The sequence below is a fragment of the Astatotilapia calliptera genome, chromosome 23 (genome assembly GCF_900246225.1).
Source record: "Astatotilapia calliptera chromosome 23, fAstCal1.2, whole genome shotgun sequence".
Classification (NCBI taxonomy): Eukaryota; Metazoa; Chordata; class Actinopteri; order Cichliformes; family Cichlidae; genus Astatotilapia; species Astatotilapia calliptera.
Genome location: NC_039323.1, coordinates 23,451,707 through 23,471,090, shown reverse-complemented (window position 1 = coordinate 23,471,090; position 19,384 = coordinate 23,451,707). Strand labels below are relative to the sequence as shown.

General features: G+C 39.7%; 1 protein-coding gene across 16 annotated transcripts in view; it reads left to right on the top strand.

Annotated features, from left to right (window-relative positions):
• The window catches only part of inpp4ab (inositol polyphosphate-4-phosphatase type I Ab), a 78,243-nt gene that overhangs the window by 22,356 nt on the left and 36,503 nt on the right, over positions 1–19,384 (top strand). For 15 of the 16 annotated variants that reach the window (XM_026159895.1, XM_026159894.1, XM_026159897.1 and 12 more), the window contains exons 2-7: positions 13,342–13,583; positions 14,358–14,402; positions 14,789–14,907; positions 15,543–15,659; positions 15,742–15,821; positions 19,016–19,127. In XM_026159895.1, coding sequence (XP_026015680.1) covers positions 13,475–13,583; positions 14,358–14,402; positions 14,789–14,907; positions 15,543–15,659; positions 15,742–15,821; positions 19,016–19,127 — 582 coding nt within the window. In that variant the 5' untranslated portion in view covers positions 13,342–13,474. Of the gene's footprint in view, positions 1–6,346; positions 6,407–13,341; positions 13,584–14,357; positions 14,403–14,788; positions 14,908–15,542; positions 15,660–15,741; positions 15,822–19,015; positions 19,128–19,384 lie in introns of all 16 variants that reach the window. The other variant, XM_026159884.1, reaches the window with a different exon arrangement.

Genomic DNA, 19,384 nt, shown 5'->3' with positions numbered 1-19,384 from the left:
GGGTAATAGTTTATATGATCATTTATATCTGGGGTGTCAAGAAACTAAAGCATGCAGAAAGAGACGTGATGGTCAACTTAATAAAATGTCGTCATCCTCTTCATGTCGTGCCTCATCTCCTGCACTGCATAAACATGCTCATTTATTTATTACTGATATAGTCGTAATTATTTAAGCTAATAAGTTGATATCGTTCTAGTTAATGTTGGACTCAAGTGTGCTAAAAAAAAAAAAAATCGCACTTTACCTCTGATGAAGAGTTTCCAACAATGCTAAAGCCACCTCAAAGAAATGTTTGCTAACGCCAGTGAACGGCAACTGATGACAGTTAACTGTAGCTAATGAAGGCTAACAGCAGTCCTGCCTGCAGCTCAGCATATGCTCAAAGACTTCCCTCAGCATGACTGTCATTGGTCAGAAGTGAGACACGCACCTGAATCCTGTCATAGAGTTTTACAGCCTTCTCAGAGTAAAGATAGGTGGATGTTTCTTACCCAGCCCCTACAGCTGAGATAAACAGTAGATTGATAACCTTCCACAGATAGGGAACAACTTTGGGGCGGAGCCGGATCCAATCCAATATCAAAGGTAGATGAAATACAAAACTGTACATTCGGTGATTTTGAGAAAACGATTTCCTCTTATCTCCGAGGAAGTCCATCCACTCTGCACACAACGATGATGAGTATTAAACCTGTCAGAGCTCAAGCTCTGTGTTGGACAGCTAATGATGTGGCAGAATAAAGCTTTTTTCCCCCTTCTGCATCGAGGAAGAACCAAATTTAGAAGAAAGTGTTTGACAGATGTGATCAGACAGACACAAACACACTTCTCCCATGAAAGCGTGTGTCGTAAGGCTATGTCCTCACTGTGTGAAAGGCCTCATGGCACAGAGCACGCTGTGAAAAGGAGGTTTCACCATGTATGGTCAAACTTGAGTCTCATGCTCATGCTTTCCAAATCTGTCTTTTTCTGCCTGAGGATGAAGCCAAAGACAGAAGCTCCAAACACACATAAATATGCACTCAGACACTGTCCAAGGCTAATGTGAGCAGGGTTAGAAACCTAAATGTGTTTCAGACTCGCAACTGAGAGAGCTGAAGGGTGGAGAGACCTTTTTTTGTGGACTCTTGTCATGCTAGAGGTTCATTGTGAGCTCTCAGTGGCTCGTTGTTCTGCCAAATGACAGCAAGTAAGATTTCTCAATCTACTGATTAAAATCTCTAATCCTATTCATGCTGGATACCCACCAAATTCTCCAGGATAAATGGAAATAAAGCAGCTATTATCCCGTATGTTAAATATTGTGATTAATCATGGATTAAGGATTTATTCCTTAAAGAGGGCTGTAAATAATCATTCTAATCCTGTGATTGAAGGAATAAACACATCTACAGTTTACTACATTCACACATCTTCTTCTTTTCCAAACAAAAATGCAAATTCACTACTTTTATATATTTAAGTAATACAAGATTTTGCTTGGCAAAATGACCTGAATGATTTCTTAAATACAAGTAGGAATTGTAAGATTTTCTTTAATTAACCAGTAAATTATGGCACTATTAAGAGTTTTCTATGACTTAGTTTTGATGGCATTAAAGAGTAAAATGACTAGCTTTATACAGGATACCTTGACTGCAATCTTATATATAAACAACCCAACTTAATTTTGACCTCAGGCTATTTCTTTTCCAGTATGATAGGTCTTTTCATAAAAAATAATTCCTGAGGAGGTTATGTCTGACTTAAAATGAGTTGTGTTTGCAGGAAATGATATTATAATCGTAAAATAAGAAGAAAATAGTAAAATTAACATTATTTATTTTATTTTTTATTTTTTGCTAATCAGTGTTTTCCCCTAGAATTAAATTCTGATTATGGCAGTAGTATAGGGTAGGGGTAGGTAAATGCCATTTCTGCACTCACCAGCAGGCCTAAATTTTCTTAATAAGTTAATATCTAATAATAGATGTGCTGTTCATCAGCCTCTCTGGTTAAGCTGCGTCCACAATGGAAGCAATTGGAAGAACATAAAATTTAAAATTTTTGTGGTTGTAGTGTATTGGTTTGTTTTTTGTTTTTGTTTTTTGTCTTGTTCTTTATGGATGATTCCTTGAGAGTCTGACTGTGAACACGGTTTCCCAGTAAGGACAAGAAAATGACAGAAGTCATTGTTTTCCACCTGAGGTGATCAAATGCTTTCAGATCTACAAAAATTATAAGCTAGAACTTAAGTGAGGCTTTTATTGCTTGCAGTATTTCATAGTAAAACTTGAGATGTACCCAAGTCCTCCCTGTAATTGCTGCTGTTGATGGATCTTTAGGCCTGTTTGTACCACTAATTAACCTGAATGCGTTTTGTGAATCCTGGATCGGGGTTTTAGGTCAGGAGCTCTGGCCTGGATTAACCGTGGTGTTTATACGGTGTATGTGTGTCTCTGGTTCATCTGACTCAGAAACCTACATTGACACATAGAAGCATGCCAAATTTGGAGCTGCCTTATATGGCGGGTTTATCCCCTTTGTAAAAGTTTGTCATTTGGTGTTTTTTGTTTGTAGTGAATTTCCAGACCTGCTGCATTGATTCAAGAAGTTAAATCTGTCACTGTCATCTGCTGCAGGCCATACAGAGAGGGTTTGTTTTAGGCAGGATGTAGTGTGAACTCAAACTGAAGAAGGAAAATGCCAGGAAGCAGTATTTGTTTGCAGATCTGTGAAATGGTGAAAATATACTTGACCATTTCTGGGTAGTGAAAGGATTGAGATCGCTAACTGCTGCCCATTAAATGCCTGGACTTTTGTTTTGGAGTGTGTGTATGAGCCCAGTTTTGATAAGGAAAATTGGACATCTTGAGCCCTCTCAAACCCTGGTGTTTTTTGGCCCTGGGAGTGGAAAAAGTGACTTCAGTTGGCTGAGAGGCTGGAATTTTTTTTCTTCTTCTAGAAACAAAGACCAGAGATGCACAGAGTCTGATAGATTCTTTCTATTAAACCTTTTCTTTAGGGGGGTGGTGACACCTTAAATGTTTTGATTCTTGCACCAGGTTTGATCCTCTTTGCCTTCAAAACTGTCTTAATTGTACGTGGCACAGATTCAACGAGGTGGTGGAAGCATTCCTTAGAGATGGTGATCCATATTGACATGATAACATCCCAAAGGTGCTCTGTAGGATTGAGATCTGGAGACTGTGGAGGTTCATTTGAGTACAGTGAACTCATTGTCATGTTCGAGAAACCAGTTTGAGATGATCTGAGCTTTGTGACATGCCGTGTTATCCTGCTGGAAGCAGCCATCATAAGCAGGTACACTGTGGTCATAAAGAGATGGACATGGTCAGCAACAACACTCAGGTTGGCTGTGGAGTTGCTCGATTTGTATTTCGGGGGTTAAAGCGTGCCAAAAAATATCCCCCACACCATTACACCACCAGCAGCCTTAACTGTTGATACAAGGCACAATGGATCCATGCTTTCATGCTGTTTAAAGCAAATTTCACAGCAGAAATTGAAACTCGACGGACCAGCCAACAGTTTTCTGAACTTCTGTTGTCTAATTTTGGTATCTTGTGTGAATTGTAGCTTCAGTTTCCTGCTGTTAGCTGAGAGTAGCACTTAGTGTGGTCTTCTGCTGCTGTTGAGATGCTCTTCTGCATACCTTCGTTGTAATGAGTGGTTATTTGAGTTAATGTATCGGCTTGAAGTAGGCTGGCCATTCTCCTCTGGCCTCTGACATCAACAAGACATTTTCTGTTTTTTGGACCAGAGATCAGAATCGGAATCAGAATGGGTTTTATTGCCAAATGTTGAGCAGGTTTACAACATTAGGAAATTGCTGCGGTGCTTCAGTGCAAACATGCTGTCATAAATTGCGCTTAAATAGACATGAAAAAATTAAAAGTAAGAATAAGAATTAAAAGTGCTACGTAGAAAGATATGTGCATGAGATATACATGAGAATAAGAATTAAAAGTGCTACGTAGAAAGATATATACATGAGTGCAGGTGGTGATCAGTGCCAAACATAGAATGATGCAGTGAACACAGCGTAGGGTCATGAGTTAGTGGTGGGGACAGTCGTACGTTTATTGTTCATGTGTCCAACAGCAGAGGGGAAGAAACTGTTCTTATGGCGAGAGGTTCTGGTGCGAATGGACCGGAGCCTCCTGCCTGAGGGGAGCAGGTCAAACAGACTGTGTCCAGGGTGAGAAGGGTCAGCTGAGATCCGAGCTGCACGCCGCAGTGTCCTGGAGGTGTACAGGTCCTGCAGAGATGGGAGTCTACAGCCAATCACCTTCTCAGCAGAGCGCACAACACGCTGCAGTCTCTGTTTGTCCCTGATAGTGGCTCCAGCGTACCACACGGTGATGGAGGAGGTGAGGATGGACTCGATGATTGCGGTGTAGAATTGCATCATCGTCCGTGTTGGCAGGTTGAATTTCTTCAGCTGCCTCAGGAAGTACATCCTCTGCTGGGCTTTCTTGATGACGGAGGTGATGGTGGGCTCCCACTTCAGGTCCTGAGTGATGGTGGTACCCAGGAAGCGGAATGAGTCCACAGAGGTGATGGGGGTGTCAGTCAGGATGATGGGGGGGAGTGGGGCTGTGTGCTTCCTGAAGTCCACAATAATCTCCACTGTCTTCTGGGCATTCAGCACCAGGTTGTTGTGGCTGCACCAGGACACCAGACGTTCAACCTCCCTCCTGTAGGCAGACTCATCCCCGTCCGAGATGAGTCCAATAACGGTGGTGTCATCTGCAAACTTGATTAGCTTGACAGACTGGTGGGTGGAGGTGCAGCAGTTGGTGTACAGGGAGAAGAGCAGAGGAGAAAGAACACAGCCCTGATAGATAGATGTTGTGTGGAGGGAAAAGCAGTTTATGTAATACTTATAACAATAACTATGCTGCGTTCAAAGTCACTTAAATAGATCATTTAATCTACATTCTGATGTTCAGTTTGAACTTCAGCAGGTCATCTTAAATATTTGCATTAACAAGCAGTTGACATGTTGTACCCAATAAAGTGGCCAGTGAGTGTATTTTTTTTATTTTTATTTGGGATAAAAGTCTCAGGCAGTGGAGATGAATATTAAATACAGCTGTGAAGGTAGTCATGATAGTGAAAGTACCATTAAAATCATCTTAAATCTTCTATAAGCACTCATGACAGTTTCAGCTCCTTCTGTAGATCACTCCTAGAAAAGTGGTCTCCTATTTAAAAGTGCTCATCCCCAATTCTCTTCTGACTCTTAGGAAAAACATTTGATACTCATGGCGATCTACACGGATTAAAGGAAACTTGCCAAAGGTGGAAACTAATTACAGGAGAAAGCTGAATGTATTGGTGAGGAAAAATCGCTAAAACTGCAGCAGCAGATTGGATTGTTACCTTAACTTAATTTGAAACCTTCTGAGATGATTAAATAAAGTTGTACAGAATTTTCTGGCACACCTGCTACTTTGAGTTTATCTAAAGACTAATCAGAAGGGTCTGAACGAAGCTGCTCTTGATTATAACATGTATTTTCATGACTCTGTGGCTGTTTACAGATTGCTCTTCAGTGGCCTTTCCTTCTTTCATTAGAGAGATCTCTTCTATCTAATTAGTGCTGAATGACCTCATGTAATTCAGAAAGAGACTCTTCTATTGCTCGGAATGCTGATAGTTTGATTAGTCGTTTAATAAGACTGATTATCTGAACTCATCCACACACCGCTGTTATTTTATCCACTGCTGGGACAGTAGATCTGAAAGCTAAATCAGAGGTATTGTCGTTGCCTTTAAGTACTACTCATGAGGTCAAGGGTTCTTCCTGAAATCTCATTCCAATTTTAAAAAAATCAAAAAATCAAAAATCAGTCAAATAGGAAATAAATTCCCTACATGACCCCCTGAGAATTAGCTCATTTGCTTGCTAGCTGTATGTGCTTTCTTTAGCTTGCCAAAGGCCTACTTACAATTTTACCTACAGTTTGACACCAGGCTCAACTAGTTTTCTAATATAAGATGGACATTTTCAAGTAACTACAGCTTTTGCTTATGAAGCTTAGAGAGCTTAAAATGCTGGAAACAATTCATTTAAAAACAAGAAATATCACCTATTTTCAAAGGTAAAAGTTTGCATGAGTTCATTAAATATACTAAAGCTGTTGTACAGATACAGTTGGCTGATAGTGAGCCGGTCAGATGGTAGGCACGCACTTGGAGTGGAGACTTGCTGCAGTCATTAAAATGAACTGGAGCCACGATGGCTGTATAGCTGTTGACGTGTGTGTGTGTGTGTGTGTGTGTGTGTGTGTGTGTGTGTGTGTGTGTGTGTGTGTGTGTGTGTGTAAATCTTTAGGGAGATGGAGCTGCAGCCATCCTGACTGCTGGAGTCCGAGTTCACAAGCAGCATTTTAAGGTTATAGAGTGCACAGTTATTGCATGTTTACTGTTCACTGTGATGCACTTTGTTTTGTATAGTATCTGCACATACTGTGACTGCAGGTTTTAACAGATGCATTGGATGATTTTATTAGTAAAAATTGTTAAATTATGCCTTGCTGCTACTTTTTATGCAGAAATTATCAGTATGATTCCCATTTATCAAACTTAGAAAAACAAATTGTCACAGTCTCTAGAAAATGCCCTCCAAATTTGTTGGATTGATATTAAAACAGAGTTGTTCCACTAATTTCTAGCTCCTTAGTTTTACTCTTGGACTCTACTAGAGGAGCTTTGCATGGTTTATAGTTTAAAATAATCCCTCCTTAACTTTACCAGACCTCTGTGAACCCCCCTTACTTCAGACTGTTCTAGTTCCTCCCTCCTTTATGGCAGCTTTATTCTGATAGGTTGCCCCTCGCATGGGCACTCTTTCTGACATCATACAGAGCCAAGAGTAGAAAAAATGCCTGAAACTGAGCATTTAGAGTTTTTGAAAGCCTCTTTTGGCTCAGAGTGATTACTTTTACGTTATCTTGACCTCACAGATCAAAAGCACGGTCACTTTGACCGTGCTTAACAACACTGAAAGGAAATAAGGTGACAGAAAATAGCTAAAAGCACAATACCTCCACCGTAAATGAGTTTGTCTTCACAGGTCTTAAATTTTGTACCTCATTAAAACAGAGCTGTATTAAATCTGTCTGAACCTGACATGCATGCTGTGCATTCATTTACTGACTCTTCTCCAATTATACATGCATTCATTACCAGGCAGAAGTTACATAGGGAGGGGATATTTAAGGCCAAATGATTAAAAAGCAGCCATGCTAATAGTAAAAATACAGCTCTTGAATCAAAATCTAAAGCCAAAGTAATAAAAATATCTTGTTTATATGCATCAGCGACAAATGTCACAAAAGGAGAACGCTATTAAAAGTAAAATAAGACAATACTATGTGTGGTCTGGTTTATTTAAGTCAGGGGTCCCCAATCCCAGTCCACGAGGGCCGGTGTCCCTTCAGGTTTTAGATGTGTCCTTGATCCATCACAGCTGATTTAAATGGATAAATGACCTTCTCAACATGTCTTGAAGTTCTCCAGAGGCCTGGTAACGAACTAATCATGTGATTCAGGTGTGTTGACCCAGGGTGAGATCTAAAACCTGCAGGGACACCGGCCCTCGTGGACTGGGATTGGGGACCCCTGATTTAAGTCAAATTTGCTCGAAATTACTGGTTTAACCTTTACTTAGGTGTTGGGTTTTATTAATGTGACTTGCTGTTCTCCTTTGTGTAGTTCTGCAAATGTAAGTGTTAAATGCTGTGTAATAACATGAGGAGGAGTTTTGTGGGTTTGCAGGACAAATTGTCCAGCTGGGGGAGGTTTGCTTATTTTGTATGTGTCAAAATAGCATCCACCTGAATGCCAGGACTGAAGTTTTCCAGGAGAAGAAGATGATCAGTGTTGTTCATTTAGCCTGTCAGTGGTTTTAATGTTTTAATGATCAGTTTTGCAGCTACAGTGTCCTATTGGTTAATATTTCATTGAGTAGTCAGCCACCTCATGGTGTAGTTAGGAAAATTTGGACCCGCAGCATCCTGCTCACAGTCCAGTGCAAAACTACATTTGAATGCAAATGCAAATAGGGTAGATTTTCCTTCAGGTAGTGCTCCACTTGTTTGCAGTGACAGATGTAGGGCACCTCTATCTGAGAGGCCCGAAATGGAACACTGTTAGTGGTGGACCATATACATCAGGAAGTAGGCCAGCGACTATTAACCCAGACCCACAATTAAGCTCACATTCTGGACCTCTTTGGTTAAAATGCCGGTTTTATGGTTCCAGTTTTCAACATCTGAAATTGAAGGAACACATTTTGTGCACTCCTGTATGTTATTTTTTTTAATATTTTCCAAAGATAAATACATTAACACTTTTCTTAATGAGCCACTTTAAGTTATTTTTAGCTCAATGCAAGAACATACCATCTTTTGATTACTCTGTAATAACTGGGCTCAGCTGTAATGCTCGAGTCTTTTATTCCTTTCAGTGACAGTCAGACCGCATTACTTATTTTAAGAGACACTTCCAGCAAAATCTGCCTGCTGCACTGTCAGATTTACCAGGTTCATAACTAAAAGTTTTTGGGGTTTTTTTGTTTTTTATTTTTGTTTTTTTGCTAGTTTTACGAACTCTTGGCTTGTAGTTAGCAAGTGCTTATATGCATGCCGGATGACTGGGGCAATCTGCTAGCAACTAAACTAATGAAAATGGGGCTTTTGGTGTAGTTCCCTTCAGCAACCACTCACCAACTGGTCACAGAACAACCGTTTTTATCTCTCCACCTAAGTTTGCCAAGGGGTCTCTAACTGGTCTCTAGCGTGTATGACTGAGGTCTAAGCTTCCTATCGTTAGCTTAGTGCTCCATGCTCTCGTCCAAATATGCTAATTTCTGGCTTCAAACAACTAACCTGTAAAACTGCTAATTCTCTAACCACTTAGACCAAAACAAATGGGTGATGTCCCAGTGGCTAAGTCCATCTTTTATATACAGTGTGTGTTTAAATGTGAGTGGGCTTTTGTGTAGCACATAGTGTCAGGAAAACAGTTTGGCTGTTTTGTAGAAACAGGTGTGATTATCCACACATTATTTTGATTATTTTTTTCTGTAGGAAATGGAGCACAACTCAACCCAAATACTGCAGAGATCTCCTTGTGTGTATTGTTAATCTAGACCGCGGTGCTCCTCCATCTGAGCTGGGTACAGTCCCTCGTGTGGACAGCTTTGCTGTAAATAGGCTAATTGCTCTTTACAAAAATGGGACAAAGAGAAGAAAAGCAGGAGAAAGAGTGGGACATTTGCTTGTACACAGACCGAAACCTTTAGGGGGACAATCCCAAAAGAGGAGTGGAGCAAAAAAAAAAAAAGTACAGGGGTGAAGAACGATGGACAGACAAGATGTTGGTGAGACGCTCAAGATGACATATATAAGGATAACAAAAATAAGCTGGAGAACAGAGGAAAAAAAAATAGATGGGCAAATGGGGAATGTTCATCAGGCATTAAAACATCACATAAAATGCTCTGGTGAAGCAGCGAGAGCTCACACACAGACACAAACTGTGCTCTTATGTATTTTCCACTGTTTATGCAGACGTGCTGGGGCTCAGGAGGCTGACAGAGCATGTTCTCACACTCACACACACACACACACACACACACACACACACACACACACACACACACACACACACACACACACACAGACAGATACGCTCTTCACTCTTTCACACTATCAACATATCCATATATGAGACAACATAGCCTGGGACGTGTTTGGACTGTGACACCATGTGGAGTGTTGGAGGTGCAAGAAGTGTAGACTTAAGCTTTGCATTTGAGGGGCAGAGCAAAAAATATTTTTTCTTTTCCAGTTTAACACAGTCAGAAATTAAATGTTAATGGATGTTACTAAAGAACTGGGTTTCCAGTTGTTAGTTTGTGTCTTCAGCACGTGAAGTTCATGCTAGGTTGAGGTATTTGCAGAATTTTCAAGTTCTTTACCTTCAAAACCTTCTGAGTGGCCTTTTCAGTTTGTTCTTCAGTCCCCTAAAGCAGACAAACACCATTACCACCGTTAAAAATGGTCCACATTCTTTCACCTCTGAAAAATTTGTAAGTAGCACGTTGAAATCTACAGATGATCTGACTGAGGTTTTTTAAAAACAAACAAAAGCAGCACTGCAACAACTTTAGACATAAACAAAAGTGGAAACCTTAAAAACTATGGTTATTGATGTTGGTCTAGTCCACAATGCACCGCTTGAGGTTAGTCCTTAATGTTGCTGTGTGATTTGAATTGAATTATTTGCTTCCAAACATTCCTGGTCCTGAGCTGACGGCCAGTCTTCCTGGAAGCAGTCTGATGTTTTGATTTCTGGGACACGGCGGGACACGGCGGACTGTCTTTCATAAACCCTTATATAAATAGTGCTAATAAAAAGTTGATATGTTATTTAACCAGCGGATGTGCTGTATTCACCTAGGCTGCTCCTGTGTTGTGTCAGCAGTAAACACCCCTGATTCAGTGGCACTGGACAGGAGTGATGTTCATGGCTTAGATACAAGTACCCTCGAGTCTACACCAAGGTTACTGTCGTTAAATTAAACTAAACTAAAACAGTGTAGTTGAATAAAATAAAAACTACTAATAGACCTTTGAAAAAACTTTGGGAACTTGGGTAAAATAAAATAAATATACATAGTTTTGGTATTTGTATATTTTGGTTAAATTTGTTATCACAAACTGTCTGATGAGATGTCTACAAGATAGAGAGCCAAGTGCTGTCAAATGTTCTTGTTATATTGTTATACGTGTCCTGATTTTCCTTAAGCTTTCCTGACATTATTCCAAAAATGCTGTAATAATTTTTTTTTTTTTTTAAAAAGCTCGGAAAGCTACCTGAAACTCAACTGAATTTAAAAACCAAAAGTGAAAAAGGAAAAAAAAATTGGGCCATATTCATTTCATAAATGTAACATAAATATGTAAATAAGTTTAACAACTCATGTGGTCCCTGATATATCTTAATATGAGAAAAGAAGCTGAGCCCAACAAAACAAAACAGAAAAAGCTAATTTCTTTAATAGACTGTGAAAAATTTTATTTTTTTTATGTCATGTCATTGTTTATGGGTTAATTACTTTGGTTATAAAATCTATGTGCAGGGGTCTAAAATTAGGAAAAGCTGCAAAATTAATGAAAACACAGTTAAAAATCCAAAATCTCTGTTCTTCACATTTTTTCAAAGCTGTCCAGTGGACTGGATTGGAGTCCTTACGGCCTACTTCAGTCTTCACTTCAGTCCTCACGTCAGGCCCTGGGCCTTATGTTTGACACCCCTCATTTAGTGAATATACATCACCTTTAAAAGGGGGCACAGCTCAACCTTGTGCATGTAGCACATGTGCACTTCTGTGGTGGTTGGGTTAAATGAATAGCAGATACATTTTGGGTGTGTGTGTCTCAGTGAATGAAGCAGTAATGAAGGCCCACGGTGGGAAAAGAGGATGCTCGCTCATTTAAATTCGGCTGCTCGCGCAGACACTGAACCTGCAGCTGATTCATATTTGTAAAAACAAGATTTTCTGTTTGTGTCCTCATGAAAATTAATGTGATGCTTTTGACCTTCTTTACCCTGAACACGCTGCAAGGGGCCATCTCCGCTCTGGCTGTCTGTTTTGTATTTGCATGGAGAGATTTGCATATGATTAAATTATTGAATGTATTGCTGTGTTGTGTTGTGACCCTGATGTGAAAGTGAGAGCCACAGAAAGTTGCTGCATGTTTCTCAGATGCTGAGATGATGCCGTATTGATCGATCCCTGTTAGTGAAATCAGATTCTTCCAGCAACAAAAAGGGTGTACGGTTGAAGCAGAACATGAGCACACAAGCAGAATATTAAATAAGCTGGAGGAAGACGAGCTGAGCCTTAGAAGAACTTATGCTGCAGGCTGCGTCGGCGGCCATTGTGAATAAAGGCTCGAGTTCTCGACCCCAAAAGTCACATCCAATATTTTCAGTTTGTCCTGTAAGTTTTACTTTCTGTGACTCGTTCCTCATTTCTGTTCTTCAAACACTTTCATTATTGTATTTGTTGGAATTTATGTCGAAACTACACCACATGCAGTTTTTAGATTTTGTTTCTCTTGAAAGACGTCGTCCTGATGATGTCCAGCTAGTGTCCATAAACCACGAATTCTCTGACTCCTCTGTTTGTGCAAACAAACTTGTTATCACAATAGATTAAATGGACTATATAAGTCTAACCAGACTAAACAAGTCAAGCGTATTAAACAGAGAATAAAGCATAAACAGTCTAAAACAGCAGTGCAGTTTATTTATGTATTTATAGAGGACCAAAACTGCCAAAATTAAAATAAATAAATAAATAAATGCCACAACAGATGTTGCTGTTAAATGCTTGAAAAGAATATAGATAAATATAGCAGTTAGTTGATGTTTTCTCTAATTTGCTTCTTAGAATTAACTTTATGTTAAAGGATCAACATGCTGTGTGATGATTGTGATCGACTGTGATCTGAGGGGTATACCACGATTCAAAAAGGTCAACAACAGCAAGCTTTCTTTGCTCTACCCTAGTACAAGATGACCAGTATCACAACGGTGGTTGTCAGCTTCCTCTGTTAAGCCGAGCTCTCTAGGCCTGGTGTATGTTTACATAAAAAGGGGTATTTCACTCTTCTTTTACACAAAGAATCCCTGTGAGCGCCCCCTACCCTGATCGGACACGTTAGCATGTAACGATAAAAGGTGAAAAAATGTATAACGAACATAAAAAATATAAATACAAAAAATAAAAAAGTGAAATGCAAATTTGATTGTAAATAGGACAACATTAATACCCCAGAAAATCATTAATCATTAGATTTGGTGCACAGATCGGTAACATAAACATTTTAACTTTAATTAATTACTGGCTGCACGTCAGATCTGTGAAACTTTAAACTGGATACTTTGAAACATTGAAGCTGACTGTCTCACAGCCTGGTAAACAAGATGTGGAGATAACTGTAGTCAGGAGATCAAAGTGAAATTAACTTGATTGATTGCTCTGGACCAAGTTATGTGTTCAGCATAAGTTACTATGGCGATCAAAGCTGAAGACTTAAAGCTCAACATACCTACAAATCTGCTAATCCGACTTCATGGCACAGCCCTCAGATGATGGGGACATAGGTGTATGTTGTTCTGGGTTTTGGAACTCCAACTGATCATTGATGCCTTAAGGACAAAAGTCATTTTTAAAAGATATAAATTTGCTGTAAATTCTGGTTGGTAAACATCCCTCACCTCTCCTCTTCTCTCCGCTCTTGTCCTTTGTAGAGAGGTGAAGCGTTTCCTTGGCACCGCCGTGGATCTGTGCAGGTGGAGGGTCACATCACATGGGAGTGTGCGACTGCACGCGTGACGGTGTGTGTTTAGGCCTCCTGCCGTCACTCGCTCCTCCCAGACAGGCATGGCGGGGGGCAGGGAGCGCAGCGGCTCGAGGACGCAGAGGCCGTGGTCGGTGTACCGAGCCAACACGCTGGAGCTGTCCAACGAGATGATCAGCTTGGCGCTCGCAGGTCAGAATAACGTGGAAACTGAGCTAGAGTCAGAAACTTTTTAGTGTTTTGTGCATTTGAGCAAAATAGAGTGTCAAATATAGTTTGGTCACATTTAAGGAGGTTAGGTTTAGAAAAAGGTCAAATAAGTCCAACTCACACTAATAAAGCATCCCTGAGATATTCACACATTATCAAAATGGTCAGATTTTGTATTTCAAAATAAAAGCCATTGAAATGTCCTGTATGAGTTTTTTACCTTTAATTTACAAACAGATTACAGGGAAACGTCCTGTTTTCACAGACGTATTTCCCTTTACCTTGATAGTATAACACGTCAGACTGTCACTCATTTAATATCAAGGCAGTCTGATTTGATCTGATCAAAATAAAAACCTTTCCTACAAAGGTAAACATGGCTTATAGCCATGAAAGGGATTACAGGAAAACATCCTTTTTACAGACATGCTATTAATCTAAAGGGAAGTATAATACCTCAAGCTGTCATTCCACGTCAAGTCATTCTGTGTATTTCAAAATAAAAGCCTTTTGAAAGTCTGAGCTGTGTTTACCTTTAATTTAAAAAGACATTACAAGGGTGCTAGTTTCATTTTCATCTAAACATAATCAAAATTGACGTAGAGTAGCTTCAATGTTGCAGCTGGAGATGATTTTAATAAATGAACTGCTGGTCGACTTTGTTTTTTAGTACTGCAGCATAATTTATCATGTACAAAAGCTTCAAATGCTGTTTCTCTGACTTAATGTTATGATGACGTTTGTGTTACTTTGCAGGAAATAGTCAGGACCCAGATGAACCTGTGCTGGAATTCAGTGTGGGTGAGTAATATGAGCATTTATGATGGCTGTCCGTGACATTTATAACCCGTATTTAAATTTAGTGGTCGTTAGTGCCTCAGTTCATGATCTACTCACTGCAAGTGACAGTGACTACCATAAGAGCAGAGTCTGCTCTTATGGTAGCAAAATATATTCAGAAAATCTCCATAAAACAGCAGCTCAGCAGCAGAAATATATCAGACAGTGAGAATATATGAGTATATGGTCAGCTGGTTGTGAGTTAATGAGTATGTGTAATCAATCCAAACATTTTGAAACAAACTCTCCAACCTCGCAGCTGCAAGACTGCCTGTGCAACCACAATTGCCTTCAGAGAGTCTTCCTGCTTGCCTCTTGGCTTGATTTGCTTGTGTTTTCTCACCCAGCATGCACAGACCTGGTGACTCCTTCTCTGGACCGAAAACCCAACACCTTTGTAGCAGTGAGCTGCACGACGCCGCCGCAGGCCTTCTGGACCAAACACGCCCAGACTGAAGTCATAGAGGTCAGACTCGTCACACAGATACAGAAACAGACTTAAAGTTACGGTTGGACTAATGTTTAAGCAGCTCTAGCTTCCATAACGTTGATTTCAGCTTGTAGGTGTGACTTAACGACGGCATAGTGACCTGTTTGCCACCACCCACACCTTCCTTATCTACGTCATTCAGTCTGGATGTGGAGGACGAGGGAGAAATGAATAATAAAACTGCAAAAACACACTTTTAGAAAAGTTTTGTTGCCAAACACGAATGTGACCTCTGAAAGAGCAATTTCAGAGGTCACATCACTTTGTATTGAATGCATTTATTTGCACGCCCCCTCAAGTGCAGAGTGAGTCATCAAAAATAAGGATTTTGTTGGGTAAACACTCATAAATATGTATTTTTATGCATATTTGGCAAAGTTAAAATGATACAGTGTGAAACCAGTGTATTTTTAGGCGTATCTGTATGTGTTACAATGACTTTCTTCTTCCAAAATGCCTGTTTTGCACATGGTTTGAACTTTTAACTTAAATTTCAACGCAAATTGAAGCTGCTATTGTGTTACTTTTCCTTGAAAATGTGATTATGATAATAACAATAAAACAAAACATGAACTGCTGAACTATTTTGTGTAACCTGTGTCTCTCCACAGGGTACCAGTAACCCCAGCTTCCTCAGCAGCATTGCCTTCTTCCAGGACTCCAACATCAACCAGCTGACGCAGGTCAAACTGGCTGCGTATGATGTGAAGGATCGCTCGCAGGGCACGGTACGACCAGCAGCACTGATAATTTTATTTTAATAATTTGAGCAAAGAAGCAGCTCAGCGTGTGAACTGTCTGTCTGTCCAGATGTACATGTTGGGCTCTGCACTTTTCCCTGTGAAGGAGATACTGCAAGAGAAGAGCCACAAATTACAGCTCGAACTGCGGTAACACACACTTAAACACACAACACTTCTGCTTTTTTACTGCTGTATTCAAGATTCTTTAAATTCACCCCAGTTCTTTAAGCAAAACTCACTCCAACTTATTGCTGTTTTATTGCCGTCTTGATGCACCACTTTCACTTTGAAGACATAAACTGACTGCGAGTGAAAGATTTCTTGAAGCCATTTCTAAGCAACTGCATATTCCAATATCATAATTACACCCCCACTAATATTTGGTTCAAGGTCTCTTAGCATGTTGCACCTCAACCAGACACTTTTCACAGCCACCAGTGAGCTTCTGGTATAATCCTGGCTTATATTTGACTGCTATTCTTGGCAGAATTGGGAGAGTTAAAGTGTTTGGTTTCTTGGCACAATCTTGGCTTTTAAGCTCAGTCCACAAATCTTTTCAACAGGGTTTAGGTCGGGGTTTTGGGAAGGCCATTCCAGAAGTTCAATGTGAACCTGCTTTATCCATTCAAAACTAGTTTTAATGTGTGTTTGGGATCATTATCCTATTGGAACACCCAATTATGTCAAAGTTTCAATGGTCTAGCTGTTGATTTGAGGTCAAGTTAAAGATTTTGGAGGTAGTCCTCCTCCTTCATTATTCCATCCACCTTTTGCATCACCTGTACCACTGACAGCAAAACATCCCCAGAGCATGATGCTAGCACCACCCTGCTTGAGAGCTGGTACAGGTTTGAAAACATACCTCTTGTCATTGTGGACAAATAGCTCAATCTTTGTTTGGTTTGACCATAAAACCTTTTTTCCAGAAGGCATCTAGCTTGTTGATGTGGGCAGCTGCAAATTGTAGTCAAGTTTGAAAGTGTAGATCTTCAAGAAGGGGCTTTTCTCTTGGTCAGCACCCTTTCAGTCCATGATGATGTAAAACAGGTGTCACTGTGGACAGAGATTTTGGTCTTCCAGCAGTTTCCAGTTCATGACAGGCTCGAGTCTTGATGGTTCCTGATTTGTTCCTGGGCATCCCTACCAATTTCCTCTTATTTGAGGGTAACAGTTTGGATCTTCTTCCAGACCTCAGCAAATCTGAATAACTTGTACTTAAGTACAGTTGTTTGAACCGATGACCTTGGAATCTGCAGTTGTTTAGAAAAGACTCCAAAAGACTTTCCCAACTTGTTTAAATATACAGTTCTCCTTCTTGGATCTTCACTGAGTTCCTTAGACTTTCCCTTAGTTTTGAGTATTGGTCAGTCCAATGAGTTCTATCAAACAATCCTTTTTATGCTGCAAAGAAAAGCTACCAGTTGGACACAATCATGATCACTAACAAGAAGTTAACAAACATGTGCACCCAGTGTTTTAAAGTTGTTAAAGATGCATGCTGCACAATCATTCCACCCTGGACAAGAACAGTTAAAAGAAATCATTAAAAAGACAAGATTATCAATCAATCAAGCAATTTATTTATAAGCAGATTTAAAAACAACACAGGCTGACCAAAGTGCTGTACATAATAAAAAAGTAAAAAGTAGATCAAACACACACAAAGAACAAAACAAAACTCAGTCACAATTAAAAGTTAGAGTGTAAAAATGTGTTTTGATTGATTGATCGATAATATTTTATTCATCCCGATGGAAATTGGGTTAAGGCTGCCAGCCTTGCCAGCGCCATACACCATTTTCAAACAGGTTTTAAAAATGTCTAGTGTTGGAGAGATCCTAATTTCAACAGGCAGACTGATCCAAGGTTTGGGCGCAGCAATCACAAAGGCCCGGTCTTCTCTGTTTTTTAGACTGCTTCTAGGGACAAACTAGAAGCAACTAGCAGCTGACCTAAGAGTTCTATTTGGAGTATTTTTAGTTAACAGATCAGAGAGGTATGCCAGAGCTAATCCATTTAGAGATTTAAAAACAAGCAATAAAATCTTAAAATCAATTCTACAACATACTGGAAGCCAGTGTAAATGAACCAAGGCTGGGGAAAATGGTCATGTTTACGAGTGCCTGTCAAGAGTCAGGCTGCAGCATTCTGAACTAGCTGAAGATGAGAGAGCAGAGCCTGGCTGATACCAAAATAAAGACTGTTACAGTAGTCAAGCCTGGATGAAATAAATGCATGTCTCACTTTCTCAAAGTCAGCAAATGACAAAATGTTCTTAGTTTTTGCAAGGGCTCTGAGCTAGAAGAAGTTGGCTTTTACAACAGAATTTATTTGTTTCTCAAATGAAAAGCTGCTATCAAAGAACACTCCCAGATTCTTTGCAAAGGGATTTCTGGATTTTTCCAGAGGACCATGGTCAACCTTAAGAGAAAAGCGAGGGTCAGAAGGTCCAAATAGAGCAATCTCAATTTTTTGGTCATTTATATTCAAAAGATTTAATGCAAACCATGATTTAATGTCATCAAGGCAGTCTAGCCAAAGAAAGATTACCATGACATTCATGCCCATGATGATTGTGTGTAAACTGCTGACCACAACGGTAAGCAAGAAATAAAAGATGCTTGAATTTTAACTGTACAGAAGAAACATTTCATTTTTATGAAATGTTTCTTCTTACTTTGAAAAGTAAGAAGTGTTGTCATTTATGTATTTACAACATATAAAAGCCTGCTTGTCATTTACTTCAATTTTTTTCTCCATCTTGACACAAAGCCTAATGTGGTTAGTCAAATGAAATGATGTGTGACGTCCTTCCTTTACTTTAAGTGTGTTTCCTGCTAAATTTGCAAGACAAAACTTGAAATGGAAAAAGGATATAGTGACAGATTTGTGGTTCTAGTTTTTAGTGTGCCACTGAAGATCTGCTGAGGATGTTGGATAGCAGAAGGACATGTAACTCAATATAATCGAAATGGCAGTGGTGGGTGGCACTCTGGAAATGAATCATCCGGCTGAGAAGAAGGATATTTAAAAAAAAAAACACAGAACAAACGTGGGCTGAGGAGGGAGACTTGAGGAACACCGCATTTAAAATGAATAGGAAACAGGAAGCAAGTATTAGCTAAGGCTGCTAAAGATGTTCTTTCAGAGAAGAAAGAGCCACTGACTGTAGAAGATCTTTATACAGCCATTGGTAAGAACATAGAAGATTAAAAGCGGATCTCTTAATTTTAACCTAGTTTGCAGAAGGTTTTTTGGCACTTAAAAAAGCTATTTAGGAATTAAATGATACTAAAAGAATGATTAGCAGCTTTAATGCTGTTTTATGTTCAAATGGGCAGATCAGCAGAGAACCAGCGGGTAGGGAACATCACTGTGGCGGCGTGGCAGATGGAGGAAAGAACAGATCAGAGGATGTCGATGGGACGTCTGCCAGAAAGTATCAACGGCCGGGTAAGAGGCTGGCAGCCACGGGCAGATTTATTTATCTTCCTTGTGATCTGAGTAGATATTTTCCATGATTGGCTAACACTGGCATCAGTTATTATATCTGCAAGCTCAAAAAATGTTCTGAGGTTAATTCAATTAATATAATTTTGCATTTGCATCAAAAGTTCTGATGTTTGCTTGTAAAGAATTTGATTAGACTTGTATACTTAAATATCTCAGACAGACTTCTGAGTGTTTACGCTTCATTGTCTCTCAAATGT